The following is a 25,548-nucleotide window of genomic DNA, read 5'->3' on the forward strand; positions in this document are numbered from 1 at the left end:
CCTGGTCAAGGGCACGTACTTTGGTTGTGGGCTCCATCCCAGGCCCTTGGAAGGCAACCAATCAATGTGTCTCTCTCACATCCTTGTTTCTCTCTCTCTCCTCCTCCCTTCCACTCTTTCTAAAAAAAATTATTGGCCTGGCCGGGTGTGGCTCAGCGGTTGAACATCAACCTAGGACCCGGAGATCACCGTTCCATTCCCAATCAGGGAACATACCTGGGTTGCGGGCTCAATGACAACACTCTCATCATTGACGTTCTATCTCTCTCTCTCTACCTCTCCCTTCCTCTCTCTGAAATCAATAAAGATATATTTTTAAAAAGATTTTCCTTGGTTGACAATTAAAAACAACAACATGAAAGTAAAAAATATAAACACATACTTCTTTTACATAGATGGGTATAGGACAGTTAACAGACAATTGACACAAGAATAACAACATTGAGGGGCTCTCTGATCTCCTGCTCTGGTGGGATATTGTGCCCTGAGGGGTCTGGAAAAAGGAAATTATCTTGACCTTCCAAAGGTGCTTATCTAGATGCAAAAAGACAATAGACAGGCTCAGTGAAGGTAAAGATTGACATTTATCAGTACTGGCCCAGGACATGACTACCTGCCATGACCTGCTTTTAATTAGAAAGCTTTAATTTCAGACCATCCTATGTGGTTACTTTCGATCTTTGAGTTTGTAAGGCCTTTATGCAGACCTCCCCAAAAGTTGTCAGGTTTAGTGTGTGGCCCTGTTTTTGTCCACACATCTAACAGCCTCCAAAATTTGTACCAAGGTTAGTATTGTTCTCATGAATGATGAGGGAAAAGGTCAGACAAGAAAAATTACTTGGTTACCCAGCAGGTAGGCTGAGATCAGGGCCCTGGTCCTGATCACCCCAAAGCACTGGTTGTCAACCCCTGGCCCATATACGCCAGTTATGGCCTCATTTCCTTTTTGTAAAACAGGAGTATCATATAAAGTTGAGCCAAATGAAATAGAATTTTTGTACTTCAAAAAAGGTTAAACAATGGCAATTTCACACAGTTCAACTTAATTCAAGGTTGTTGTGAGGCTTAAATAAAATGATATTAAGCCCTGGCAGGTGTGCTCAGTGGGTTGGGTGTCATCCTGTGCACGGAAAAGTTGCCAGCTTGATTCCTGGTAGGGAGGCAGCCAGTCAATGCTTTGCTCTCACATTGATGTTTCTCTCTCTCTCCTCCTCTCTAAAAATCAGCTAAAAAAATCTTAAAATGATGTTAAAGGAAGTATAACATTTGTTAATAACACAGGACTTCAGGAATAGCTTCACAGGATTTAAATCCCTACTCCATCACTTTCTAGCTGATCTTGGGCAAATTACTTAAGCCATCTGTGTCTCAGTTTCTTCAGTCATACGGTGGAGATATAATACAGGCCAACAATCCCTTACCTGTAATTCAGAAACCCAAAAACCTCTGAAAACCAAAAGTTTTGTGGCAAACTCATTTGGTAGCAAATTTTGACCTGAGTTCACCTGAGGCTATTTATAATCTATAATGTTAAAAAGAAACAACAGGCCCAAAGTGCAAGCACTTGTGTTAAATTCCACTTCAGCAAACCAAGGCTTAATACTTAACAATCTAATTGCAATTTCAGTCTTCCCAGGAATGTAATCTTAACAAGCTAGTCTGGAGTTTCCTGGTCAGTAGAATAATGTGATCCTCCTAATAAACTCTATCGTCCCCTAAAGAAGTTGAATAATCCTCTTTCTCATTTATGACTTCCTTTCCCATTCCCTCTCTGCTGTTAAAAACCTTTCCCTTTCTGTAGCCCTCTGGAACGTTCTACTTGCTAGATGGGATGCTGCCCAACTTAGGAATCATTCCATAAAGCCAATGAAATTTTTAAAATTTACTTGGTCAATGCCCAGCCTGCGTGGCTCAGCAGTTGAGCATCGACCTATGATCCAGGAGATCACGGTTCGCTTCCCGGTCAGGGCACATGCCTGAGGTTGCAAGCTTGATCACCAAAAGGGCGTGTGCAGGAGGGAACTGATGAATGACTCTCATCATTGATGTTTCTCTCTCTCTCCTCTCTCTCTCTCCCCCTCTCCCTTTCTCTGAAATCAATAAATATATATTTTAAACAAAATTTACTTGGTTGAATTTTTTAATTTTTTTCCCATCACCATTTATCCCCCCATACCCTTTCCCACCCCCTCAAATCACCACACTACTTGTTGAATTTTTGTTAACAATATTTATCTCACTTAGTGTGAATAAACATGTTTTGCTGCAGAAACGTTTGATTTCTGAGCGTTGCCCAGACTCTCTGGGGGTGTCACATATCTATCCATGGAGGGGAGGGTACCTCTCAAATGTATCTGAACCAAACCTGACTAGCAAAAAACCCAACCAACCAAACAAAAATAAAATGTGGCACAACACAGCTTCCCCTAACAAAGCAAAGAGCTGATTTTACACAGGTTTTTGCCAAAATACAGCTGTTGCTGGTCTGGTTTCCTGAATTCTGGGTTCCACAGTTATTTACTTATAATTTGGAATTAGGGTCAAATTATTGTCAGTCTTCTGGTTTCTTTGTTGAATTTGGACTATAGCAACTTTTTTTTTTTTTTTTTAATCCTCACCGGAGGATATTTTTTCCCATTGCTTTTCATAGAGTGGAAGCTCCTGGGGCGGGGATGGAGCCAGAACCCAGCAGGGACCCTTCAGTCCGGGGCTGTGGGGCCTTTTTATTCACACCCCGTTACTGTTCTAAAATCTGAAAAATTCCTGCATCTGAGACACACATGGCCCAAAAGGTTCAGATAAAGGGCTGTGGACCTAAGTATTTACCTCGTAGGCGGAGAGCCTTTCATTTATCTATGTGAGACGACTGGGTTACTGCGGGCGAGGAAAGCCAGCCAGCGGGTTTCTCTCACGCGCGTGAAGGACCTGCCACCAGCAGTCACCAGAAAGTATGTCCCAGGCGCCGAGCGCGCGGCGCTCTGAGACTGCAGCGCGAGCTAGAGGTCTGACCTACTGCCGACACAAATCTGCGTCTTTCACTGTCCGGTCCCTCGGCAAACGGGCTCCAAGCGGAGGATCTTTCAAGCAGGCGCCGGCTGGAGGGCATTTCCCGGCCAGGGTCTGTCTCCGCGGCCCTCGGGCTCGCCCCCAGGGCCTCAGCCTTTCCGGCCTCCGGCGGTGCGAAGACAGGGCCCGCGCTCGCAGCCGCGGGACCCCCGCTCCGGTCCAGAGGGCAGGCTTTCCGCCGCCCGCGGCCCCCCAGCCGCGCCCCGCCCCGCCCCGCTTCCGGCCCAGGTGTTCCGGTTCTGGCCGGCCCCCCGCGTCTGCGCGCCAGACCCCAGCCGTTCCCGCCTCCGGGCTGGGGCGGGGGGCTGCACAGACGGCGGCGGCACGCGCGGCGCGCCGGCCCCTCCCCTCCCCACGTCGCCCGGCGCTCCGAGGGGGCGGGGCGGGCCGGGCGCACGTCGCCGCCCCGCCGCCCGCGCACGCCGAGGCGCCCGCGGATTGGTGGCCGCGGCCAGAGTTCCTCCGGCGCGGCGCGCCTCCCCCCAGGTTTCCCGCCAGCAGGCGCCGCGCGGTCGGCGCTGTGCGGGTAGTCGCTGTGTCCGGGAGAGCGGTTGGGCCTCGCTGTCCGTCGCTATGTCGCGACAAAGCACGCTGTACAGCTTCTTCCCCAAGTCTCCAGCGGGGCTGAGTAATGCCAGCAAGGCCCCGGGCAAGGCCTCAGGTGAAGGCGGCGCTGCCGCTGCCACCGCGGCCTCCCCCTTCCCCAGCGGGGATGTGGCCTGGAGCGAGGACGAGCCTGGGCCTGGGCCTGGGCCCTTGGCGAGCTCCGCGTCCCCGCCTCAGCCGAGGAACCTCAACGGAGGGCTGCGGAGGTCGACAGCTCCTGCAGTCTCCTCCAGGTAGCGGGGTGTGGGGGGGCTCGAAGGCTGGGGCAGGGCGGCGGGACGCGCGGAGCCCGGAGAAGGGAGCTCGCCTGGAGGCGGGGGCTGCGGCCAGGCCCCGGGCTCGGGGGACGTGGAGCTGCACACTTGGCTTGAAAGAATGTCGGGGCTGAGTTTGTGGCATTGGTGTAGATTGTAAACAAGGTGGGAGGAAATAGGCTGCAGGAGGGAGGGGGAGGGGAGACGCAGAGTTGGAAGAAAGAGGAGGCATTCCGCTAGGTTGGGGGGCTGGGTGGAGGAGAGGAAGCGCAAGCTGCTCGGGTTACGGGGGAGAATGGGGAGATGGAAGCACTGGGCATGGGTTGGAAAGAAAGCTTTGCACGCTCCTTTTCGGGGTGCATAGCCGGGACGGGGAGAGGGTGGTGCCTGCCCGGAGCGGGGGAGGGGTGGCGGGGAAAAAGGAATGCCTGCGGGAGGATGCACCCTGGCATCCTGGAGGGCATGGGTGCGCGGCGTCCAGCGAGTGGGTGCCAAGAGAAGGTTCGCCCTTCAAAGCTGGGGCAGTGAATCAGGGCTCCAGGAGACGTCCGGAGAACTCACTGGATGTTTGGACGTGAGGCTCCGGTGCCAAGGCGCTAAGGTAACAGGCCCGGGCCTGGGTTTTTGCGTTGTGAGAATTCGGAGTGGGTGGCCCCCTAGCTGAGGGCGCCGTAGGTGTGTCTCACGGCAGAACCGGGGGTCTGATTGGTCCCCGTGAGGATTGCGAGTGTAGGGGCGGGGCAGGGTTGGGGGGAGCAGAAAGTGCTGGGATCCACCTCGGTCATCCCGTGGGTAGATAGCATGTACACCAAAACAAGTGAAAAGTTGAAAATCTATTAATTTTTTTCTGTATCTTATTTTTTTCCATCACCATTTACCCCTCCACCCACCCTAGAATCTATTAATTTTGACACTCGTGGAAGTCTGTGTGGAGTTGAAGAAAATGTCATTTATGGGGCACCATAATTTTTTTGGAGTTGAGAGTGAGTCTCTAAATACTTGATCTGGCCCTGGGCAGCGATGTACCAACGAGATTGTGGTGAAGCCTGCCTGGAAGTGGACTGTTTTCTGGGCAGTTCAGTGTTAATCCAGGGCTTGGCTGCTCTTTGTCAGATAAAGGGTGACTTTTGAAAAGCTCACATTTATTGTATTCCAGGTATTGTATTAGGCATAAAGTGTAATGGTAGCCATTTGAAAGGATGAAGAAATAGAGGTTCAGAAGATACCATGTCAATGTAAGAAACATTCAAACCTATAGAGAAGTTTTGTGACTTTTTTTTTTTTTGAGCCAAACTGTCAACAATTGCGGAGAAACAAAATCTCAACAGATTGAGATAATGCTCCAGAGAAGGGCAGGTTTGCACTTTATTTTGTACAATCAGAAGAAGCGAGTTACGTGAAATCCATTGGTGATAGACAGGAAGGTGGAAGAAAGCAAAGGGGAAATTTCTGGGATTGGATAAAAAGTAAAATGATAGACACATACTTCTTTACATAGGTGGTTATAGGATAGTTAACAGTCAACAATGAACTCGGTAACAATGAGGGGATTTGTGGTTTCCACAGAGAGGTTCCTGTGCTTTGAGGGGCCGGGAAAAAGGAAAAGTACTTTGACATTCCTAAGATATATTCTTGTATATACAAAAAGACAATAGACAGGGTCGGTTAAGCTCAAGATTCACCTTTGTCAGGGAAGATGCTGGCCTAGGATATGACTACCCACCAAAAACTGCTTTTAGTTAATAAGTTTTAATTTCAGCCCATCCTTTGTAGCTACTGAGTTAGGTCTCTGAGTTTGTAAGGTTGCCTGCCATGCAGGCTTTCCCTGAGCTTGTCAGGTTATTATGTGGCCCCTTTTCTTCCACCAAAGAACTCCCAAGATCAGAGAGTTCATTAGTGGTCCTGAGTAGTTGACTTGAAATGTCCTGAGTTTTAGGTGTCCTACAGATTTTTCAAAGTCCAAGTGTAATTATAGTGTTACCCTCATTTAAGCAACCCTTTTAGGCAGTTTATATAGTTGTGTGAAGAGTAGCAGGATGTGCCTCCTCAGAATATGACTCTTTGGCATAAAAATTATTTTGAGCTGATTATTTTTGAGGAATATTAGGCATAAGAGAAACTGTAGAAGTTATTCTTCTGTACAGGAAATTTACAAATCTCTTAATGGGGAAGGCACTGCCTTAAATCTGCGTAACAGCCTTACCCTTGTTAACTGTTCTGTTCTTGGTAACCTTCCTTAACTGCCCCTCCATCTTTCTTTTGTCTTTAACTGCAGGTGATAATTAAGGTGGTGATGGGCTGTCTCTGGGAGTTACTGAGTTTTCCTTAGTATCTTAAAAGCCTTACTTCCTTAGACTTTTGTTTGCTTTTCTCTTGTTAATCTTTTATTACAGGTTTCAGTCAAGAACTCAGAAAGGTAGAGGGAAACATATTTTTCCTCCTCTACGTATGCATCCTCCATAACAGACTATTTTTATGGTGAGAAGTACATGGTGTTAGTAATGTTTACTTGAACATGAAGTGATTCCTCCTGCATCCATGTTAAACAGACATTTATTGTAAGGTTGTGCTTTACATATTGAGTAGGGAGCATATGCTTTTTTTTTGTTGCAAATTATAAGAAAGTTTATTTAGAAAGTTACAGAGGTAGAAGTGAGCCAGCTGGGCTTTATAAGCTCAGGAAACAAGTTACAGAAGCAGAAGAAGGACCCTTGGAGCTTATGAGAAAGGCAAAGGTAATGCACTTAGGGGGAAGGAGAGGAGGAAGGGAAAGGAAGAATAGTGAGAGAGCAAGCCTGCTATTTGTTTTTTGAGGTCTGACCTCCGGAGACCTGGGAAAGCATAAACAATGTGAAAACATAGCCTTACTTACATTTGACCTCTTACTATGGGGACCATTTCCAGGGTATTCAAGAAAGATGGGCATTTGATACTAGGCTTTAAAAATTTTTTTAAAAAATACTGATTTTAGAGAGAAGGAGAGAAGCATTGATTTGTTGTTGCACTTATTTATGCATTCATTGGTTCTTTTTTTAAATATAGTTTATTGATTCCAGAGAGAGAGAGAGAAAGAGAAACATCAATGATGAGAGTCATTGATCAGCTGCCTCCTGGCTACCCGGGCATGTTCCCTGACTGGGAATTGAACCGGGATCTCCTGGATTATAGGTGGATCATAGGTCGATGCTCAACTGCTAAACCATGCCGTCCGGGCATTTGGTTGGTTCTTGTCTGTGCCCTGACTGGGGATCAAACTGACAGCCTTGGTGTAGCTCGAAGCAACTGAGCTATCTGGCTGGGGCAGCGTGTGATTTTCTGATACCAGTGTGATAGGCTTTGTGGTTCAGTGGCTATCTGCCTGAGTTAAGGGAAAGCCTGCTTCACAGTAGGGATGTTTGTAAACAAATCAGTCCCTACAGTGATGCACAGTGATAAGGGTCTCGGTCTCCTGCAATTAATGGGTATGTTAGTAAGGAAGAAGCTGTGGTAAGAACTTTGAATTGTGCAGACAGCTTCCTGTTTGAAGATGACCTATGTGGTGAGCTTGACGGCAGTATTTATAAACTTGTACAGGTTGCTATAGATTTCTATAAACTGAGAGAAGACTTTATGTACTATAAAAGCCCTTGAGACAAGCACCAGCCGAAGTCATGCTCTGGTTTCTGTGCTCACATATTTTGAAGAAAGGAATACTTTAATTGCATGATTGGGTCTGAATAAGTTGGCCTCAGTTGACTAATAATCACTATTCTAAAATGTCTAAAATATTGTTTGTAATATACTTATTTTTTAGTATTCAGTGAAAACCTTTAAGTAGGCTTAGAAAGTCTGGTATATATAGTACTTGAGCAGGGTTTACTCAGCTTTGTGGCCTCTCTCTCACTGATTCTCTAGTCTGTTACCTAGATTCTTCCTCCCCTTCCCCTTTTCTCCTCTCTCTCAGGAAGCTTTCAGGGCTAAATCAGTTTTTGTGAAGATTGAATCTGTTTTGAGTCTGTAGGCATACACCCCGTTATTTTGGGCACTTATCTGTTGACTTGAATTTTCCCATAAAACTAGATTTTTAGTAGCAGGTGGGTAGTAGTGTACCTAGATAGCTTTTGTAGTGTTTGGAATATAGAGGAACTTAATTGGAGAGTACAAGCAAAGTCTAATGAGGTAATATTTAATATGATTAGCAAGTTACATAGTGGACATGCTTGGTATTTTATTAATACTGTGGGTTAGATTCACTTCCTGATATATACCATATAGTAGTATAGGTATGATTTGTAATTTGAAGAGCAATGTATATTGAATCTATACCTTTTTCCTGCCATCAGTTTTCTAGCAGAATTTTGCCATAGTTTTTAAACTTTGAAAGTTTCTGAGAAAATTTCTCACCCTAATACCAGAATTTATTATATTTGTGTTTTTCTTATGCCTTATGTATTGTGATATTTGCTTATTGTTTAAAAAAATAGCTTGAAAAGGTGATTTTAAAAAATCATTAAGTCTAGAATTTCTATGCTTGAATATTAATGCCAGAAGACTTCAGAGGAGTTGCAACAATACCTTCCTTGGAACTATTTATTTGTAGGTAATTACCTTTAATGAAATTTTACCAGATATATTAACCAATTTATTTATTTCCTTTTGGCAACAGCTCTTGTGACTTCTCACCAGGTGATTTGGTTTGGGCCAAGTTGGAGGGTTACCCCTGGTGGCCTTGCCTGGTTTACAACCACCCTTTCGATGGAACATTCATCCGTGAGAAAGGGAAGTCTGCCCGAGTTCACGTACAGTTTTTTGATGACAGCCCAACAAGGGGCTGGGTTAGCAGAAGGCTATTAAAGCCATATACAGGTAAGAGAGTCACTTTGCAAGTGTGTGTATGTGTGTATGTGTGTATGAGAATGACAGAGCCCGCGCACGTGAAGTATCAGCGTCTCCCATACAGTGAAATTAAGTGTATTTTACTTCAATAAATTGCAGGACTGGTGGGGTGAAAGCTTTAGCATGGGAAAAGGATAATGGGTAAGGAGGACCAGATGCATCTGGTCTTCAGCTAGTTTGTGTGGAGTGGAATTTTTGTGTCTTTTGAGTAACTTACAGCAATATCATGCCCTTAAAGGAAAGACGATTTCATAATTGGATCTCATGATTTGGACCAAAATATCAAATTTAGACATGAAAAGGGTAAATTAAACTGTGCCCATCTTTTTAAAGGATCAAAAAGAAATGCAATTTAATCAGGATACATAGCATATAGATCAATGGCATTTTCTAGGACAATTGGAGATGTATGCTTACCTGGCCTTCAAAATCCTCACCTATGCCCTGACCGGGTAGCTCAGTTGGTTAGGGCATCATCCCAGTGTACCAAGGTTGCTGGTTCAATCCCTGATCAGGGCACATATATATGCATTCATTGGTTGTTTCATATAAGTGGAACAACAAATCATATTTCTCTATCTCTCCCCCCTCGCCCCCCCCCGTTTCAATTAAAGAAAAAGTTTTAAAAAAATCCTCACCTATGAGCACATTTGAGTTCATTTTTGTATCAAAATTCTGGAACTTTAACTTTCTCTTCCCAGGTCCAGCCGTATTTATCACAGATACTAGCAGACTACAGTAATGTGTGTAGCTTCACTTGGGTTAATTTCATGCACCTTGTCAGTCTCTTGAAATCTATAGTGCATGCACAGTATGATTGCATAATACAGTGACTATACACTCAAGCATCAACAAGCCCTTATCCCTTATCCTCAGACTTTCCAAGCTAGGACTTTTTCTTTTTTTCAATTGATTTTTAGAGAGAGGAAGGGAGAGAGAAAAACAGATGTGAGAGATCGATTGGTCGCCTCTTGCATACGCCCCAACTGGGGATTGAACTTGCAACCTGGGTATGTGCCCCAACTGGGAATCGGACCCACTACCTTTGATGTACAACCAACTGAGCCATAGTGGCCAGGGCCAAAGTAATTTACTTCTGATACTGTTTACTCATAAAATGAGTTGGACCCAGTGATGAATGAGGTCTTTTTCCAGGAGTAATTTTGAGATTCTAAACACAGCTTTGGCATATGACTTTAAAGAGAGATAAAAGTTTCCATTTATGTTGTCATTATTTGCTAAAGTTACCCCTGTGCACAAAGCTCTTTGCCTTTTAAATTTCCAAATTGTTGTAAAACCTGAATAAATCAGCAGAGAATTGTGGATTAAAAAAAGGCCTTTTGGGGGCTGGAGGCAGTCCTTAGAATTATATAGTAGAGGTTTGCAGTGATGTCATTAGATAGGTTTAGGGTAAGTACAACTGCAGTAGGCACTTTGGGAAAAGTTCAGATCCCCTTTCCAAGTGAATTTGATTATTGCATTTTGTAGCTTTGGTGCTTTTTAGAGAAATGGGAAATTATAGCTTTATTTTAGGCAGCTCATAAAAGTTGCTAAATCCATGGAAATTTAGGATGTCCTATTAGTTTTAGTATACAGAAAAGGAAATAATGTGAAGTTTGGCTCTCTTAAATTTAGACTCAGGTTTGTTTTCCAATTGCAGTTATATTTGAGCAGAAGGAAACAGACATTCCTAGTTATGACTCCTGGGAAAGAACTAAATAATTTTGTACCATTAGATTAGTGATATTCTGCATCTAACCTTGCTCAGTGGATAGAAGTGTCATATAATATTACAGCTTTTTAAAATGAAACATGAAGAATTTTACTTTAAAGCAGAGCTACTGTTTTGAAAAAAATTAACACATTTAAAATCTGAACATTTAAAATCTGAACTGGGTTGCCTTCCCAAAATGTTAGGGTCCCTTACATTATGGTTATTTTAAAATATATCCTTACTGCCTTGGAGACAAACTTGTTTTTATTCATTTAAATTTTTTATTATTTTTTTAATATATATTTTATTGATTTCAGAGAGAGGAAAGGAGGAGGAGGGAGAGAGATAGAAACACCAATGATGAGAGAGTCATTGATTGGCTGCCTTACGCATGCTCCCTACTGGGAATCGAGCCCGCAACCCAGGCATGTGCCCTGACCGGGAATCAAACCTCAATCTCCTGGATCATAGGTCGATGCTCAACCACTGAGCCACGCCTGGCTGGGTGACAAACTTATTTTTAATATTATAGCTTCACTTAATTGATTGTGTGTAGTCTTTGCCTTTCCAAAGTAATATTTTTTTAAAAAAGAGTCTCAAGACAAACCTCTTGACGTCTCATGCCTCACCTGAAGAGGTATGCCTTACCTGTTTGGTTAGGCTACAGTTCCGGGTCATCAGAAGAGAGACTATAAGTGGTCCTGGGTGATACAAGTTCAAGGAAGTAAAATAGGTAATTTCAGTTTCATAGTAGTTTTATCCTGAAGATTCCTTCCTTGTGGGCTTTATTGATCTATCTATATTAATGAAAAATAACGGTATATTAAAAATTATACTTGATTGTTGTCATTCTTGTTCATTTGGGCAAGTGTTGGTTGAACCAACTATCCAGCCAACAGTTCTTATTTATAAATATATATTTTTAGGTTCAAAATCAAAGGAAGCCCAGAAAGGAGGTCATTTTTACAGTGGAAAACCTGAAATACTCAGAGCAATGCAACGTGCAGATGAAGCCTTGAATAAAGACAAGATTAAGAGGCTTGAATTGGCAGTGTGTGATGAGCCCTCAGAACCAGAGGAGGAAGAAGTGGAGGTGAGACATTGCAAACAGTTATTTCTGCTAGGAGAGTGATGGAAAAGGGGGGTGGAGGGCATATTAAAATGATACTCTCTCGTTTTACATCTGTATATACTTTAGTACTTATGCATATATACTTCTGTACTTCCCTGAATTGTAGGTTAAGTTAGATTTACATAGAGTCCTGCGGCCTAGCACCCTGTTTTCTTTAAGTTCTCAAGCCTGCTGGAAGACACATGCTATGGTGGTAACAAGTAGAGATGGTAAGGCCATAGTGTTAAAATTGGTCATGGTGTCTGATAGTAAGCTTAGGAAATTAATTATCCATTTATATGTTCTAGTACTTTTTTAAAATTGATTTCAGAGAGGAAAGGAGAGCAAGAGAAACATCAATGATGAGAGAATCATTGATTGGCTGCCTCCTGCACACCCCCTCCTGGGGATTGAGCCCAAAGCCTGGGCATGTGCCCTTACTGGGAATCAAACCATGACCTCCTGGTTCATGGGTTGACCCTCAATCACTGAGCCACACCAGCTGGGCTCCTCTAATACTTTTTGTTCTATTTTGGATTAAAAAGTATAGAGGTTGAATAACCTTGAAATACAACCTTGCTTTCAAATGTCAATGGTCACTATTTGAGTGAATTAAATCCTGTTAAAATGAACAAATAGTTTGTTCATGTAAAACAATTTGTTCATTTAAAACATTTTTAAATTTTATTTATTATATCTTGATTTCCGAGAGAGGAAAGCAGAGGGAGAGAGAGAGAGAGAAACATCAATGATGAGAGAGTCATTGATCGAGCCTGCAGCCTGGGCATGTGCCCTCACCAGGAATCGAACCCCGATCGCCTGGATCCTAGGTCAACGCTCAACGGCTGAGCCACGCCCGGCTGGGCAAAACATTTTCTAATTTAGTTAATGAGATATGTGCTAAAAAGAAAAGATGCATCTATAAGTTTTATTTTTACTTTTTATTCTATTGTCTTATAGATGGGGGAATATGTGAATTAACATAATGAGTATTTTAGGAGAAATGAAAGAAAAGTTTTTAATTTTGAAGTTGAGTCCAGGGGGGTCATAACATTAACCAGATTTAGAACTGGATGGTAACTACAGATATCATTTAGCCGTACACATGTGATAGAGATCCATGGTAAGTAGATGTGCCTTGCCTAAGAAGATACAGTTGGTTTGTGGAAGATTAAGGACTAGAATCGGTATAGATTACTTGTTGCTTTATTATACTAAAAAATATATAAAACGGGCCCAGTGGTTGGAGATTTGTCCCATACACCAAAAGGGTTGTGGGTTTGATTCCTGGTCTGGGTGTGTAGGTAACCAATCGATGTCTTTCTCTCTCTCCCCTTTCCTCTCTCTGAACATATCCTTGGGTGAGAATTGAAAAAGAAAAAATATATATATAATGGTAAATAACCTTCATAATACATTTATCTGTAGAAGAGAGGTAACCCTGGAAGATAACAGAAGGAGATTTAAAGATTTTATTTCTACAGCTATGACTTATATCACTTATGGGTATTTGTGATACATATGGTCATGCTACGTCACTGTTGTATAAGATAGAACTGTCATGACAGAATCACTTAATCTTATAGTGTGATATTTGTTTTAATGTTAGGTGAAACTGAAATTGATACTCCTTGAGAAAGGAAATTGTTTTCATTTTTGAAGGTTGGTTTTTCTCTTGGTATATGAAGTTGCAATGTACTGAGAGGTTCTCCATAGCAGTATTGCACTTTTCCAAATTTTGCTTTGTTTTTAAGTGCTCTTTCCTTGCCTGCCAGGTAGGTGCAACTTACGCATCAGATAAGAGTGAAGAAGATAATGAAATTGAGAGTGAAGAGGAAGTTCGGCCTAAGGTGCAAGGATCTCGGAGAAGTAGCCGCCAAATTAAAAAACGGAGAGTCATATCAGACTCTGAGAGCGACATTGGTGGCTCTGATGTAGAATTCAAGCCAGACGCTAAGGAGGAAGGAAGCAGTGATGAAATAAGTAGTGGAGTGGGGGATAGTGACAGTGAAGGCCTTCACAGCTCTGTCAAAGTTGCTCCGAAGAGGAAGAGAATGGTGACTGGCAATGGCTCTCTCAAAAGGAAAAGTTCAAGGAAGGAAATGCCCCCAGTCAAAAAACGAGCAACTGGCATTTCATCAGAAACCAGGAGTACTTTGTGTGCTTTCTCTGCCCCGCAAAGTTACGAATCCCAAGCCCACATTAGTGGAGGATGTGATGATAGCAGTCGCCCCACTGTCTGGTATCACGAAACTTTAGAATGGCTTAAGGAGGAAAAAAGACGAGATGTGCACAGGAGGCGACCCGATCATCCCGATTTTGATGCATCTACACTGTATGTCCCTGAGGATTTCCTTAATTCCTGTACTCCTGGGATGAGGAAGTGGTGGCAGATTAAATCTCAGAACTTTGATCTTGTCATATTTTATAAGGTGGGGAAGTTTTATGAGCTGTACCACATGGATGCTCTTATTGGAGTCAGTGAACTAGGGCTGGTATTCATGAAAGGCAACTGGGCCCATTCTGGTTTCCCTGAAATTGCATTTGGCAGATACTCAGATTCTCTGGTCCAGAAGGGCTATAAAGTAGCACGAGTGGAACAGACTGAGACCCCAGAAATGATGGAGGCAAGATGCCGAAAGATGGCACATATATCTAAGCATGATAGAGTGGTGAGGAGGGAGATTTGTAGGGTCATTACCAAGGGCACACAGACGTACAGCGTGTTGGAAGGTGACCCCTCTGAGAACTACAGTAAATATCTTCTTAGCCTCAAAGAAAAAGAGGAAGAGACTTCTGGCCACACTCGAGTGTATGGTGTATGCTTTGTTGATGCCTCACTGGGAAAGTTTTTCATAGGTCAGTTTTCAGATGATCGCCATTGTTCCAGGTTTAGGACTCTGGTGGCACATTACCCTCCAGTCCAAGTCTTGTTTGAGAAAGGAAATCTCTCAACAGAAACTAAGATGATTCTGAAGGGCTCATTATCCTCTTCTCTTCAGGAAGGTCTGATACCAGGCTCCCAGTTTTGGGATGCAGCCAAAACTTTGAGAACTCTGCTTGAAGAAGGATATTTTACAGAAAAGTTAAATGAGAACAATGGGGTGATGTTACCCCAAGTGCTTAAAGGTATGACTTCAGAGGCTGATTCTATTGGGTTGACACCAGGAGAGAAGAGTGAATTGGCCCTCTCTGCTCTAGGTGGTTGTGTCTTCTACCTCAAAAAATGCCTTATTGATCAGGAGCTTTTATCAATGGCTAATTTTGAAGAATATATTCCCTTGGATTCTGACATGGTCAGTGCTACAAGACCTGGTGCTGTTTTTTCTAAAGCCAATCAACGAATGGTGCTAGATTCTGTGACACTGAACAACTTGGAGATTTTTCTGAATGGAACAAATGGTTCTACCGAAGGTACCCTACTAGAGAAGATTGATACTTGCCATACTCCTTTTGGGAAGCGGCTCCTTAAGCAGTGGCTATGTGCCCCACTGTGTAACCCTTTTGCTATCAATGATCGTCTAGATGCTATCGAAGATCTAATGGTTGTGCCTGACAAAATCACTGAGGTTGTAGATCTTCTAAAGAAGCTCCCAGACCTTGAGAGACTACTGAGTAAAATTCATAATGTTGGGTCTCCCTTGAGGAGCCAGAAACATCCAGATAGCAGGGCTATAATGTATGAAGAAACTACATACAGCAAAAAAAAGATTATTGATTTTCTTTCTGCTCTGGAAGGATTTAAAGCAATATGTAAAATTATAGGGATTATGGAAGAAGTCATCGATGACTTTAAGTCTAAAATTCTTAAGCAGGTCATTACTCTGCAGACTAAAAATTCTGAAGGTCATTTTCCTGATTTAACTATAGAACTGAACCGATGGGATACAGCCTTTGACCATGAAAAGGCTCGAAAGACTGGAGTGATTACTCCCAAAGCAGGATTTGACTCTGATTATGACCAGGCTCTTGCTGACATAAAAGAAAATGAGCAAAGCCTCTTGGAATATTTAGAGAAACAGCGCAGTCGAATTGGCTGTAGAACCATAGTCTATTGGGGGATTGGTAGGAACCGTTACCAGTTGGAAATTCCAGAGAATTTCATCACCCATAATTTGCCAGAAGAATATGAGTTGAAATCCACTAAGAAGGGCTGTAAACGATACTGGACCAAAACTATTGAGAAGAAGCTGGCTAATCTGATAAATGCGGAAGAACGGAGAGATGTATCCTTGAAGGACTGCATGCGGCGACTATTCTATAACTTCGATAAAAATTACAAGAACTGGCAGGCTGCTGTAGAGTGCATCGCAGTGTTAGGTAAGACTTTCAACAAGCTTGCTTCTAAGGCTTTGGTTAGTAATGTCTTGAGTCCCAGTTGTGCATTGAAATTTAAGTCCATTGGAGAGTGCCCCTAAAACACAAGTAACAAGGTCATATATTTGACAAGTATAAAATGTACTTGCCTTCTCACTAGGCAAAATGACTTAGGTTGCCCCTAGTTATGTTGTTCATTGGAAACTTATTAAATAATTGTATAAAAGATAAAAGTACTTTTAATGAGACAATTTCCTTTCTAAAACTTTTTAAAAATACGTTTTTACGGATTTTAGAGAGAGGGAGAGAGAGAAACAGCTGCCTCCTTCATGGCCCCTACTGAGGATCAAGCCTGCAACCTGGGCATGTGTCCCTAAACCAGGGGCCTCGGTGCACAGGATGACACCCAACCAAATGAGCCACACTGACTGAGGCTGAGGCAGTTTTCAATCAATTTTTAGTTTTTGATGAATACTGTTCCTATTTTTGTTACACTAATTTAAAACTATCCCTTTACTCATCACTTAATTTTAGTTTTTTCGTAACTTCTTTGTATTTCAGTGAATCTATTCCAAAAGATTTTAATCTTCCCTTTTTCTCTTAGCCCAAATTGTCACTTTCTTTCCTAAAATTGATTTCTAAGATCCCTGGGTTTTGTATTATTTTATAACCTTTTCAGCTTCATAAATTTTTCTTTTATATTTCATGGCCAACTTATTTGGAGCCTTTGCTGTTTTACAGTTTAGGTTTTTTGTGTTTTAAAAATATAGCTACCACAGTTTACCCAAATTTGTAACATAATTGTGATCTGAACCCAACTGTCTCAGGAATAGAATAGTATCTTTTTGTTTTTATTTTTGAAATTGATTTTGAGAGCAAGAGGGAGAGGAAGAGAGAGAGAGAGACAGACAGAGACAGAGAAACATTTATAGGCTGCTTCCTGCACGCCCCCTACTGGGGAACGAGCCTCAATCTGGGCATGTGCCCTGACCAGGAATTCAACCGTGACCTCCGGGTTCCTAGGTCGATGCTCAACCACTGAGCCATGCTGGCTGGGCCAGTATCTTTTTGTATTGTGTGCGCCAGGTTTTTCTTTAAGCCAGTACAGTTTCAAACAGTTTGGTGGGTATATTAAAATCCTCCCTTGCCCTGGCCAGTATGACACTCGGTTGCAGTGTCATCCTATGCACTGAAGAATCAAGGGTTTTCTTCCTGGTCAGGGCAATGTACCCAGATTGTGGGTTTGATCCCTGGTCAGTGCATGTGTGGGAGGCAGCCAGTTGATGTCTTTCTCCCTTGTTCTAAAATCAATTAAAAATAATCCTCAGTACAGGTCTTCAAATTGGTGAATTATTTTTCCTTTTAACGATTGTACCTATTGTGAGAATGTTCTGCTTCTCCCAAAAGTGATATTCAGCTTTAGAATTGTAAAGTTTATAATGAAGCCACATTAATGACTCAATTACAGTTAATGAAAACACTGTATTGTGCAGTTAGTGATAGTGTCACTAACTAGAATGCCTATTGTTTCTGTTTAAGCAGGAAGTAGAACATACCACCTCCACTGAAAAAGCAGTTTTGGAAAACATTTTATAGAAGTTGGGTTTCTGATTATCAAAAACCCTCAAAAACGATGAACCTTACTTTGACTCTCTCTTTAACAGATGTCTTATTGTGCCTGGCTAACTATAGTCGAGGGGGCGATGGTCCGATGTGTCGTCCAGTAATTCTATTACCAAAAGACGACACTGCCGTCTTCTTAGACCTTAAAGGGTCACGCCATCCCTGCATTACGAAGACTTTTTTTGGAGATGACTTTATTCCTAATGACATTCTAATAGGCTGTGAGGAGGAAGAGGAGGAAAATGGCAAAGCCTATTGTGTGCTTGTTACTGGACCTAATATGGGGGGCAAGTCTACACTCATGAGACAGGTAAACTGACTGTTAAGGTTTTGTTAAACTTACAAATGACTTTCTGTAAGAATGAATGTAGTACATATTTAGGCTGTTTTCAAATAGCATTACATAGAATTCAATCAGTGACTTAAGGGACCGAAGGGAACTCCTTGTGTTACAAAATTGAGAATTGTATATATATTTTTAATATATCTTTATTGATTTCAGAGAGAGGAAAGGAGAGGGAGAGAGACAGAAACATCAATGAGTCATTGGGGATCGAGCCCGCAGCCGGGGCATGTGCTCTGACTAGGAATCGAACGTCAATCTCCTGGATCCTAGGCCGATGCTCAACCGCTGAGCCACGCCCACACGGGCGAGAATTGTATTCTTATCAAGTAACTGATGTTAAGGAAAGAATATATTAAAAAGAAGAGGGAGATTATGATTTCTTTATAAGTTTTTTGACTTGAATTAATTTCCTCTGAAGGTAGATGAATGAAAATTATACGAATGTTGCAGGTTTGTCCTTGTTAGACAGTTAATTAGACTCATTTGTAGGAAGCTTTACTTACAAAAGAACCATGGCAGGCTTATTCACACAGAAAAGCAAATAAAATTTGTGACCTCTAGTAACTGTTGTGAACTTTTAGGGAAGACAGTGTATGTTTGTCCTTACACCAGAGATTGACCTACATATTGACATATTTTTAAAGGGTTGTAGAAAAAAAATAGTATATGACAAAGACATTGAGCCCACGACAGAAATGTTTGTTGACCTTCCTGTTCTCCTGTACTGTATTATACTTTTGTTCACCAGATTTGCTCACTAGAGGCAGTATAGTGTATAGTGGTTTTCAACCTTAAAAAAATTTGGAAAGCTTCATGAATTTGCATGTTATCTTTGTGCAAGGACCATGCTAATCTCTGTATTGTTCCAATTTTAGTATCTTGCTGAAGCAAGCACTTTATTTTTAGTCAAAGTCAAATCACTTAGGGAGCTCAACAAAAATGTACAGGGAGTGCCTGGCTGGGGGCTGGGTGTAGCTCAGTGGTTGAGCATCGACCTGGGATCCAGGAGATCAGGGTTTGATTCCCGGTCAGGGCACATGCCCGGGTTGCGGGCTGCAGCCGATCAATGACTCTCATCATTGATCTCTCTCTCTCTCCCTCTCCCTCTCCCCCCCACTCCCCCTCCCTCTCTCTGAAATCAGTATTAAGATATTTTTTTAAAAAATGTACAGGGAGGACTCCATCCTCCGAAAGGAATCCATTTGGTTTAGAATTGGTTCTAGCATGTTTAAAAGAACTCCCAAGTGATTTGACTAGTGTCCTGCTCTGAGATGTTAAAGCCAGTTAAGGCCCTAAGCCTCTTGCCTTCTAAGCCTCACTTTTCTTACTTAGGATTGTGAAGGTTTTTCTTTTACAGTGTCTGACTCTTCCTACATAATGGTTTTTAGGAAAGATTAATGTTTAGCTTGTCGTATTGTCTGTCTTCTGTGTATATATAGATATGTCTAAATGTGTCTTTCAACATTTATATGATATTCTTGAGTACCAGTCATAAAAGACCTTTTCCTCCCTCATTCACAGGCCGGCCTATTAGCTGTAATGGCCCAGATGGGTTGTTATGTACCTGCTGAGGTGTGTAGGCTCACACCAATTGATAGAATATTTACTAGACTTGGTGCCTCAGACAGAATAATGTCAGGTGAGGTTTTTTTTTTTCCCTGTATAAGGCTTTATTTGATGTTTGATTTTTGTGTGTGTGTGTACGTGTTGTATGTGAAGCAGAAAGCTTTCAGGCATTTGAAAACATTATTCATTTATTAGAATACTGTAAGTAATCTCTTAATGAGATTTAACCTTTAGTACCACTGAGCAGCTCATGATAAATTCAAGTAACACGCATCTAAAAGATGAATTTACTGTTGCAATAGGATTCTTAAAATGATCACCCATTTGTGATTTTTTTTTTTCTTTTTAAGGTGAAAGTACATTTTTTGTTGAATTGAGTGAAACTGCCAGTATACTTACACATGCAACAGCACATTCTCTGGTGCTTGTGGATGAATTAGGTAAGACATTAAAATTTCCAGTGGAAGGCTATCTTTAAAACATCTTAAAGAAGAATATGAATGGACTCACCTTGTGTCATAGACCCACAGTTGGAGATAACGTGAAAGTCTTTATTAAATTTCTTAATCCTATTTAAATTTAGTTGCTGTAATATGGGGATAATGAGACTGTTGAAGGAGAACAGGAAGTTTCTGAAGATCAGTGGTACTTTAGCAGTACTCTTTTTTTTTTTCTTTTTTTAAATATATCTTTATTGATTTCAGAGAGAGGAAAGGAGAGGGAGAGAGAGAGACAGAAACATCAATGATGAGAGAGTCATTGATTGAGCCCGCAACCCAGGCATGTGCCCTGACCGGGAATCGAACCCCGATCGCCTGGATCCCAGGTCGACGCTCAACCGCTGAGCCATGCCCGGCCGGGCTTTAGCAGTACTCTTAAAAAAAGAAATGCGCCCGGCTTGGCGTGGCTCAGCGGTTAAGCATCGGCCTAGGATCCAGGATATGATGGCTCGATTCCCGGTCAGGGCACATGCCCAGGTTTCGGGCCCCAGCGGCATGCAGGAGGCAGCGGATCACTGACTCATCACTGATGTTTCTCTCTCTCCCCCTCTCCCTTCCTCTCTGGGAAAAAAAAAAAAAAAAAAAAAATGCACCCCACTCCAAGGGTTAAGCCATCTGTTTAGGGCTAAACAGGTCCTAAACACAGAATACTTTTAACTGATGTTACTGTTGTTTCCTGTTTTTGTGGTGGTGGTAGGTTTTTTTTGCTTTCCTTTGTGAGGTACACCCTTTTTTGGGATATATGCAATTTATGCATGTTTTACTTTCACAGGAAGAGGTACTGCAACATTTGATGGGACAGCAATAGCAAGTGCAGTTGTTAAAGAACTTGCTGAGAATATAAAGTGTCGTACATTGTTTTCTACCCACTACCATTCATTAGTTGAAGATTATTCTCAAAATGTTGCAGTGCGTTTAGGACACATGGTATGTGCAGATTGCTTATTCAGAAGTTTTGAGAGAATCAGATTGGATACTTCCATTGCCAGCATATGAATATAATATTTCTCATTTTTAGGCATGTATGGTAGAAAATGAATGTGAAGATCCCAGTCAAGAGACTATTACCTTCCTTTATAAATTCATTAAGGGAGCTTGTCCTAAAAGCTATGGCTTTAATGCAGCAAGGCTTGCCAATCTTCCAGAGGAGGTTATTCAGAAGGGACACAGAAAAGCAAGAGAATTTGAGAAGATGACTCATTCACTACGATTATTTCGGTAATTATAATCGGGTATAATTTTGCCATGCAGCTGACCTTATTAAAACAGTAAAGAGGGATGGATGATGCACTGTGAAAAATGAACTAAAACTTTTTTTTTTTAATTTTAAGGGAAGTTTGCCTGGCTAGTGAAAGGTCGACTATAGATGCTGAAGCTGTCCATAAGTTGCTGACTTTGATTGAGGAATTATAGACATCAGAAGCTTTGAGTTAACTTTTTTGACAAAGGTGGTAAATTCAGACAACATTATGATCTAATAAACTTTATTTTTTAAAAATGACCATTTTTCCATTTTCTTTCTAGGAAATTAAACCCTTTTAATTCTTACCTACCTTCTACATAATGGTTATTGAATACTTCACAATATATTAAGTCTAGATGTTATGGTACATGCATACACTTTCAGGCTGTTTATACCCACTGTCACCAATACACATAAATGGGGAGGGAAGCTATGAAACTGTATAGGGCGTATATATACTTGTCTCAGCTTAATGCAGGAAATTGTCTTAATTTCCAGCAGTTTGTCTAAACTGTTCAAAAAAAAACTATGAACAGAGTTCAAATACAGGACTGTTTTGAAGAGACTTTCTAAAGTGTACTTTAAAACATAGTAGTTTTTACCTTTCACAAAACTGAGTTACAAGAATACTTTTGTTTTACAGTGCATCCCTTCCTAGGAAGTCTCATTAAAACACTCACTTTTCTAGGGGTGATTCTGAATGCTGCACAGGGAAGGGAAGGAAATAATAGTCTTAACTTTTCTTAAAGGATACCAGAAACATTGCTGGATATAATTTAAGATTAGTGTTTTCTCTTTCATAGAAAGAACGTACATACTGGGACATGAGTACAGTTACAGCAAGTCTAGGTGTGCTAACAAAACAGGGCACATTCAAGTACAATAAGATTTTGCTTGAAATTAAAAAACAAACTACATGAGATTAAAGCATTAAAATCATATTTCTCAATCTGAATACATGTTTAAAAAAATCAAAAAGAAACGCAGAAGTGCTAGCTCACATTTTTTACCATATTACAAAAAGCAATTGGTACCCATGTCCATAACGGCAGCAACAAAGCTGCTTGTCTATTGAAGAGTACTACTGCAAATTGGACTGCATTCAATGCTAGTTGTAAAAACACCAGCTTTTTTTCAGAAGTTGGTATCTGTACAAAATTGCAGCTTATTTTCTTCACTTCTGTCCCTTCAAAAGTCTTTACACAGTAATGCTAAAACACCCAGCTTTGAGATCCTGAGTCAATATATTGCCACTTTCTTTTTGGTAGCTTGAGCTTCATAGTGTCAACTGACCTCGTGTATCCATTTTTAATACAGTCTCTTCCTGTAGCATGGGCAAGTATTAAATCTTCTTCCAAAAATGTTTTAAGTTATGATGTTAGAATGGCAGAACCTTTTCTTTAGGGAAGGAATTCAGTTGTGCTGCAATGTATTAGATTCTATAGGTGGAGCAGAGTCATATAGTGTATCTGTATCATGTGTAGGCTCACCGGCTAATGTACAAGGATTAGACAGTGTTCCAGCACCACAGTCACAGAAAAACCTAAAGCAAAATGAAAACCCAAAAATTAGAGGGGGTGGTGATAATTGGGTAACAGAACAGGCAAGTAGGAAGGGGGTTAGGGCATAAATGTGTAATAGAGCAGGCAAATATGCTACATACCTATCATGTCTAATAAATTCTACATCATGTCCCTGATGGCACTTCTTAATGCAGTTCACACATATGGCATTTCGATCTGTGGTGTTACAAGTGTGACATCTAGGAAGTAAAAACTTACATTATTTTTCTTAAACATGCTATTCAAAATAACTGCATTTTGTTTGTATTACCCTACAAGGTTTGGCTTACAAAAGAAGATCAAAACCAAAATTTTTGGCTCTAGCCCACAGTTCTGTAAAGACTAAAATGGAGTAAGTGGATTGCCTGCTCTATCTTCTGAGGAAAACAATTTGTAAGTTGCAGAAAGGCAGCTGAAACTTCTACCAAGCACTACTGAAACAATTCTGGGGAGAGGAGTCAACACCCACTTAGTGACTTGTACTTTTCCCCATATTTGTGGTCCCAACACAGGACCCTCAAATGGACTGATCACAGAACTCAATGTGGACAATAAGCTGTATTGTCTTAACCCTGCCAAATACCCAATTTAATTTGCCTTTACTCACACATGTAAGGGGGGAAAAAATCTAAAAATGCTGGCTCTTGCCAGTATAGGGGGGAAAAACACCATCTTCCCCATTTTCTGGACTCAAATAATTTAGAAATATACCTGTAGAAATCATGCATGGGATAGCTGGTATAACTTGATATTTTATATAAACACTGGCCTCTACTAACAGCCTTTTCTATGGCATCTTGATTGTTCATTATTTTGTTATCTGTAATAAAAAGAGAACAAAATTCTAGAGGTCAGAGACTTAAGATAAAAATATAGACTATAGGATTATTTTAATAGAGTCAAAAGACGTTAACCAATGAAGTCAAGCTAAGAATAGAAACAGATTTTCCTTGTGCAAGATATTCCAACTAGAACAAGCCAAACCAAAACTTTTTCCTTTGAAAATAGTTCTCTTGAGTTGTTAACTTTGTAGTGATCAAAGGAATCAAGTTATCGAACAGTGGCTTTTGATTAACTTTTCATGACATATTTCATGTATTTATAAGCAGAATGTAGACTCCAACATACCTTTCATTGTTACGTTAACACCAGATGCTAAAAATAAGCCTCCAAACCGGTTGTTAAAAATCTGATTGCCTTCTAGTGTCGCAGTTGCGTGATTTGTAATTTCAATACCTGAAGTAAAAATTTAAATAGCAGATGCATCACTTTATATAGTTTCTTAAAAGAAACCCGAAATCAAATATAAACTTAACTAGGGGATAAAATGCAAATGTTTATTTGAATCACTGAAAGTAACATTCACTTTCTACTGTTAACAATCAACTATATAGCCCTGCTGGCTTGGCTCAGTGGTTGAGCGTGGACCCATGAACCAGGAGATCACAGTTTGACTTCTGTCAGGGCACATGCCCAAGCTGTGGGCTTGATCCCCAGTAGGGGGCGTGCAGGAGGCAGCCAATCAATGACACTCATCACTGATGTTTCAATCTCTCACTTTCCCTCTCTGAAATCAATAAAAACATACTTAAAAAATAAAATCAACTATAATGGCACAATATAAAATGGTTCATAACTTACTACTACTACTAATCATGACATTTTAAAATTTCTTTGCAAACTAAGAAGAGGATAGTGCCTAGAAATATGCAGCTGGTTTATATACTAAAGAGAAAAGGAGCTTTGATGGTTATTTGGAATATTAAAAATAACTGCACTAGCAAAAAGTTGAAATATACATGCATGATACTTGGATTTCACTTACCAAGATTTAAAAAATGTGTAAGGCTAGAAAACTTGACTTTATCTGTATTTCTAATGGTAGTGGTACAAAGCCTGCATTTATTCTATACCAATTAATGTTTCATAATTACTACTGAGCAGCAAGAGCAATATTTCTTTATAAGTTTTTCTTAGAGTGGAAGAATCCAGAACTTGGAATAGATACTCTCGTTAACAGACAGGCATTCAGCCACTTTTGTAGCATACTTTGCACACCTTTAGTTATTAAGCAGAGGAGAGTATACTAAAAACCAACCATTTTAATGTATAGAAAACAAGTTATAGGTAACAAAGGACTACAAACCTGCAGCAAATCCATCAAATATTCTGTTTTTCCTTAAGACTGGATGACTATTAGTGCTGATGAGAACACCTGCTTGAGCATTCCTGAAAATATCATTTTCTTCAAGGAGACCTATAATAAAATATTTCCTCAGATTAAGGCTAATGCATATAACCAATTTTACTAGTCTTTTTGGTGGTCTTTAGGTTTCTTTTTAAAGAAAGTTCTTAGTAATTCAGTATTTAAGGTAGGGTTTCGCCAAAAATTGCAAAATATTGTAGGTAACCATTCTAACCAATAAATTTCAAGTTCCATGGTTGCAGGGACCATGTCTAGTTTACTCACCATTAAATCCCCTGTGCCTGGCACATAGTTGACTCTCACTGAACACTGCTGAATTAAAATTAATTCCTTTGAAATATTTTTAGAACCTTTGTACCCTCAAGTTTCAGTTCAAGTCCTGATTATTTCTGGCCATTATTACTATGGTTCCTTGATCAATTTCCTTTACTCCAGTCTCTGCTGCTACTGTATTTTTCCCAGGTTCCTACAACTCTTCCACCATGTCCCTTTCTCTGCTTAAAAAGCTTTCATACTAAAGTATTAAATTAACTTGCTGTTTAAAGCCTTTGAAAATATA

General features: G+C 41.0%; 2 protein-coding genes across 4 annotated transcripts in view; one reads left to right on the plus strand and one right to left on the minus strand.

The window, feature by feature from the left end:
- Positions 1-3,539: 3,539 nt before the first annotated feature.
- MSH6 (mutS homolog 6) lies at positions 3,540-21,479 on the plus strand. The gene is made up of 10 exons (XM_081155894.1): positions 3,540-3,905; positions 8,572-8,771; positions 11,442-11,608; positions 13,402-15,946; positions 17,608-17,876; positions 19,434-19,551; positions 19,829-19,918; positions 20,751-20,905; positions 20,997-21,196; positions 21,310-21,479. The coding sequence occupies exons 1-10, from the start codon at positions 3,640-3,642 to the stop codon at positions 21,389-21,391; spliced, it is 4,092 nt and encodes a 1,363-aa protein (XP_081012020.1). The 5' UTR covers positions 3,540-3,639; the 3' UTR covers positions 21,392-21,479.
- Positions 21,446-25,548, minus strand: part of FBXO11 (F-box protein 11) — a 78,520-nt gene continuing 74,417 nt past the window's right edge. For 2 of the 3 annotated variants that reach the window (XM_081155896.1, XM_081155897.1), the window contains exons 19-23: positions 24,930-25,040; positions 23,912-24,019; positions 23,495-23,603; positions 22,885-22,983; positions 21,446-22,764 (exon numbers count right to left, since the gene is read on the minus strand). In XM_081155896.1, coding sequence (XP_081012022.1) covers positions 22,635-22,764; positions 22,885-22,983; positions 23,495-23,603; positions 23,912-24,019; positions 24,930-25,040 — 557 coding nt within the window. In that variant the 3' untranslated portion in view covers positions 21,446-22,634. Of the gene's footprint in view, positions 22,984-23,494; positions 23,604-23,911; positions 24,020-24,929; positions 25,041-25,548 lie in introns of all 3 variants that reach the window. The other variant, XM_081155895.1, reaches the window with a different exon arrangement.

The sequence above is a fragment of the Miniopterus schreibersii genome, assembly GCF_964146895.1.
Source record: "Miniopterus schreibersii genome assembly, chromosome: 13".
Classification (NCBI taxonomy): domain Eukaryota; kingdom Metazoa; phylum Chordata; class Mammalia; order Chiroptera; family Miniopteridae; genus Miniopterus; species Miniopterus schreibersii.

Bases quoted from the DNA above. Each gene is read 5' to 3' on its own strand.
- MSH6 (XM_081155894.1), top strand. From the start codon at position 3,640: ATGTCGCGACAAAGCACGCTGTACAGCTTCTTCCCCAAGTCTCCAGCG. The intron at 15,947-17,607 runs GTAAGACTTTCA...TCTCTTTAACAG, and splicing joins AGAGTGCATCGCAGTGTTAG to ATGTCTTATTGTGCCTGGCT. The intron at 20,906-20,996 runs GTATGTGCAGAT...TCTCATTTTTAG, and splicing joins CAGTGCGTTTAGGACACATG to GCATGTATGGTAGAAAATGA.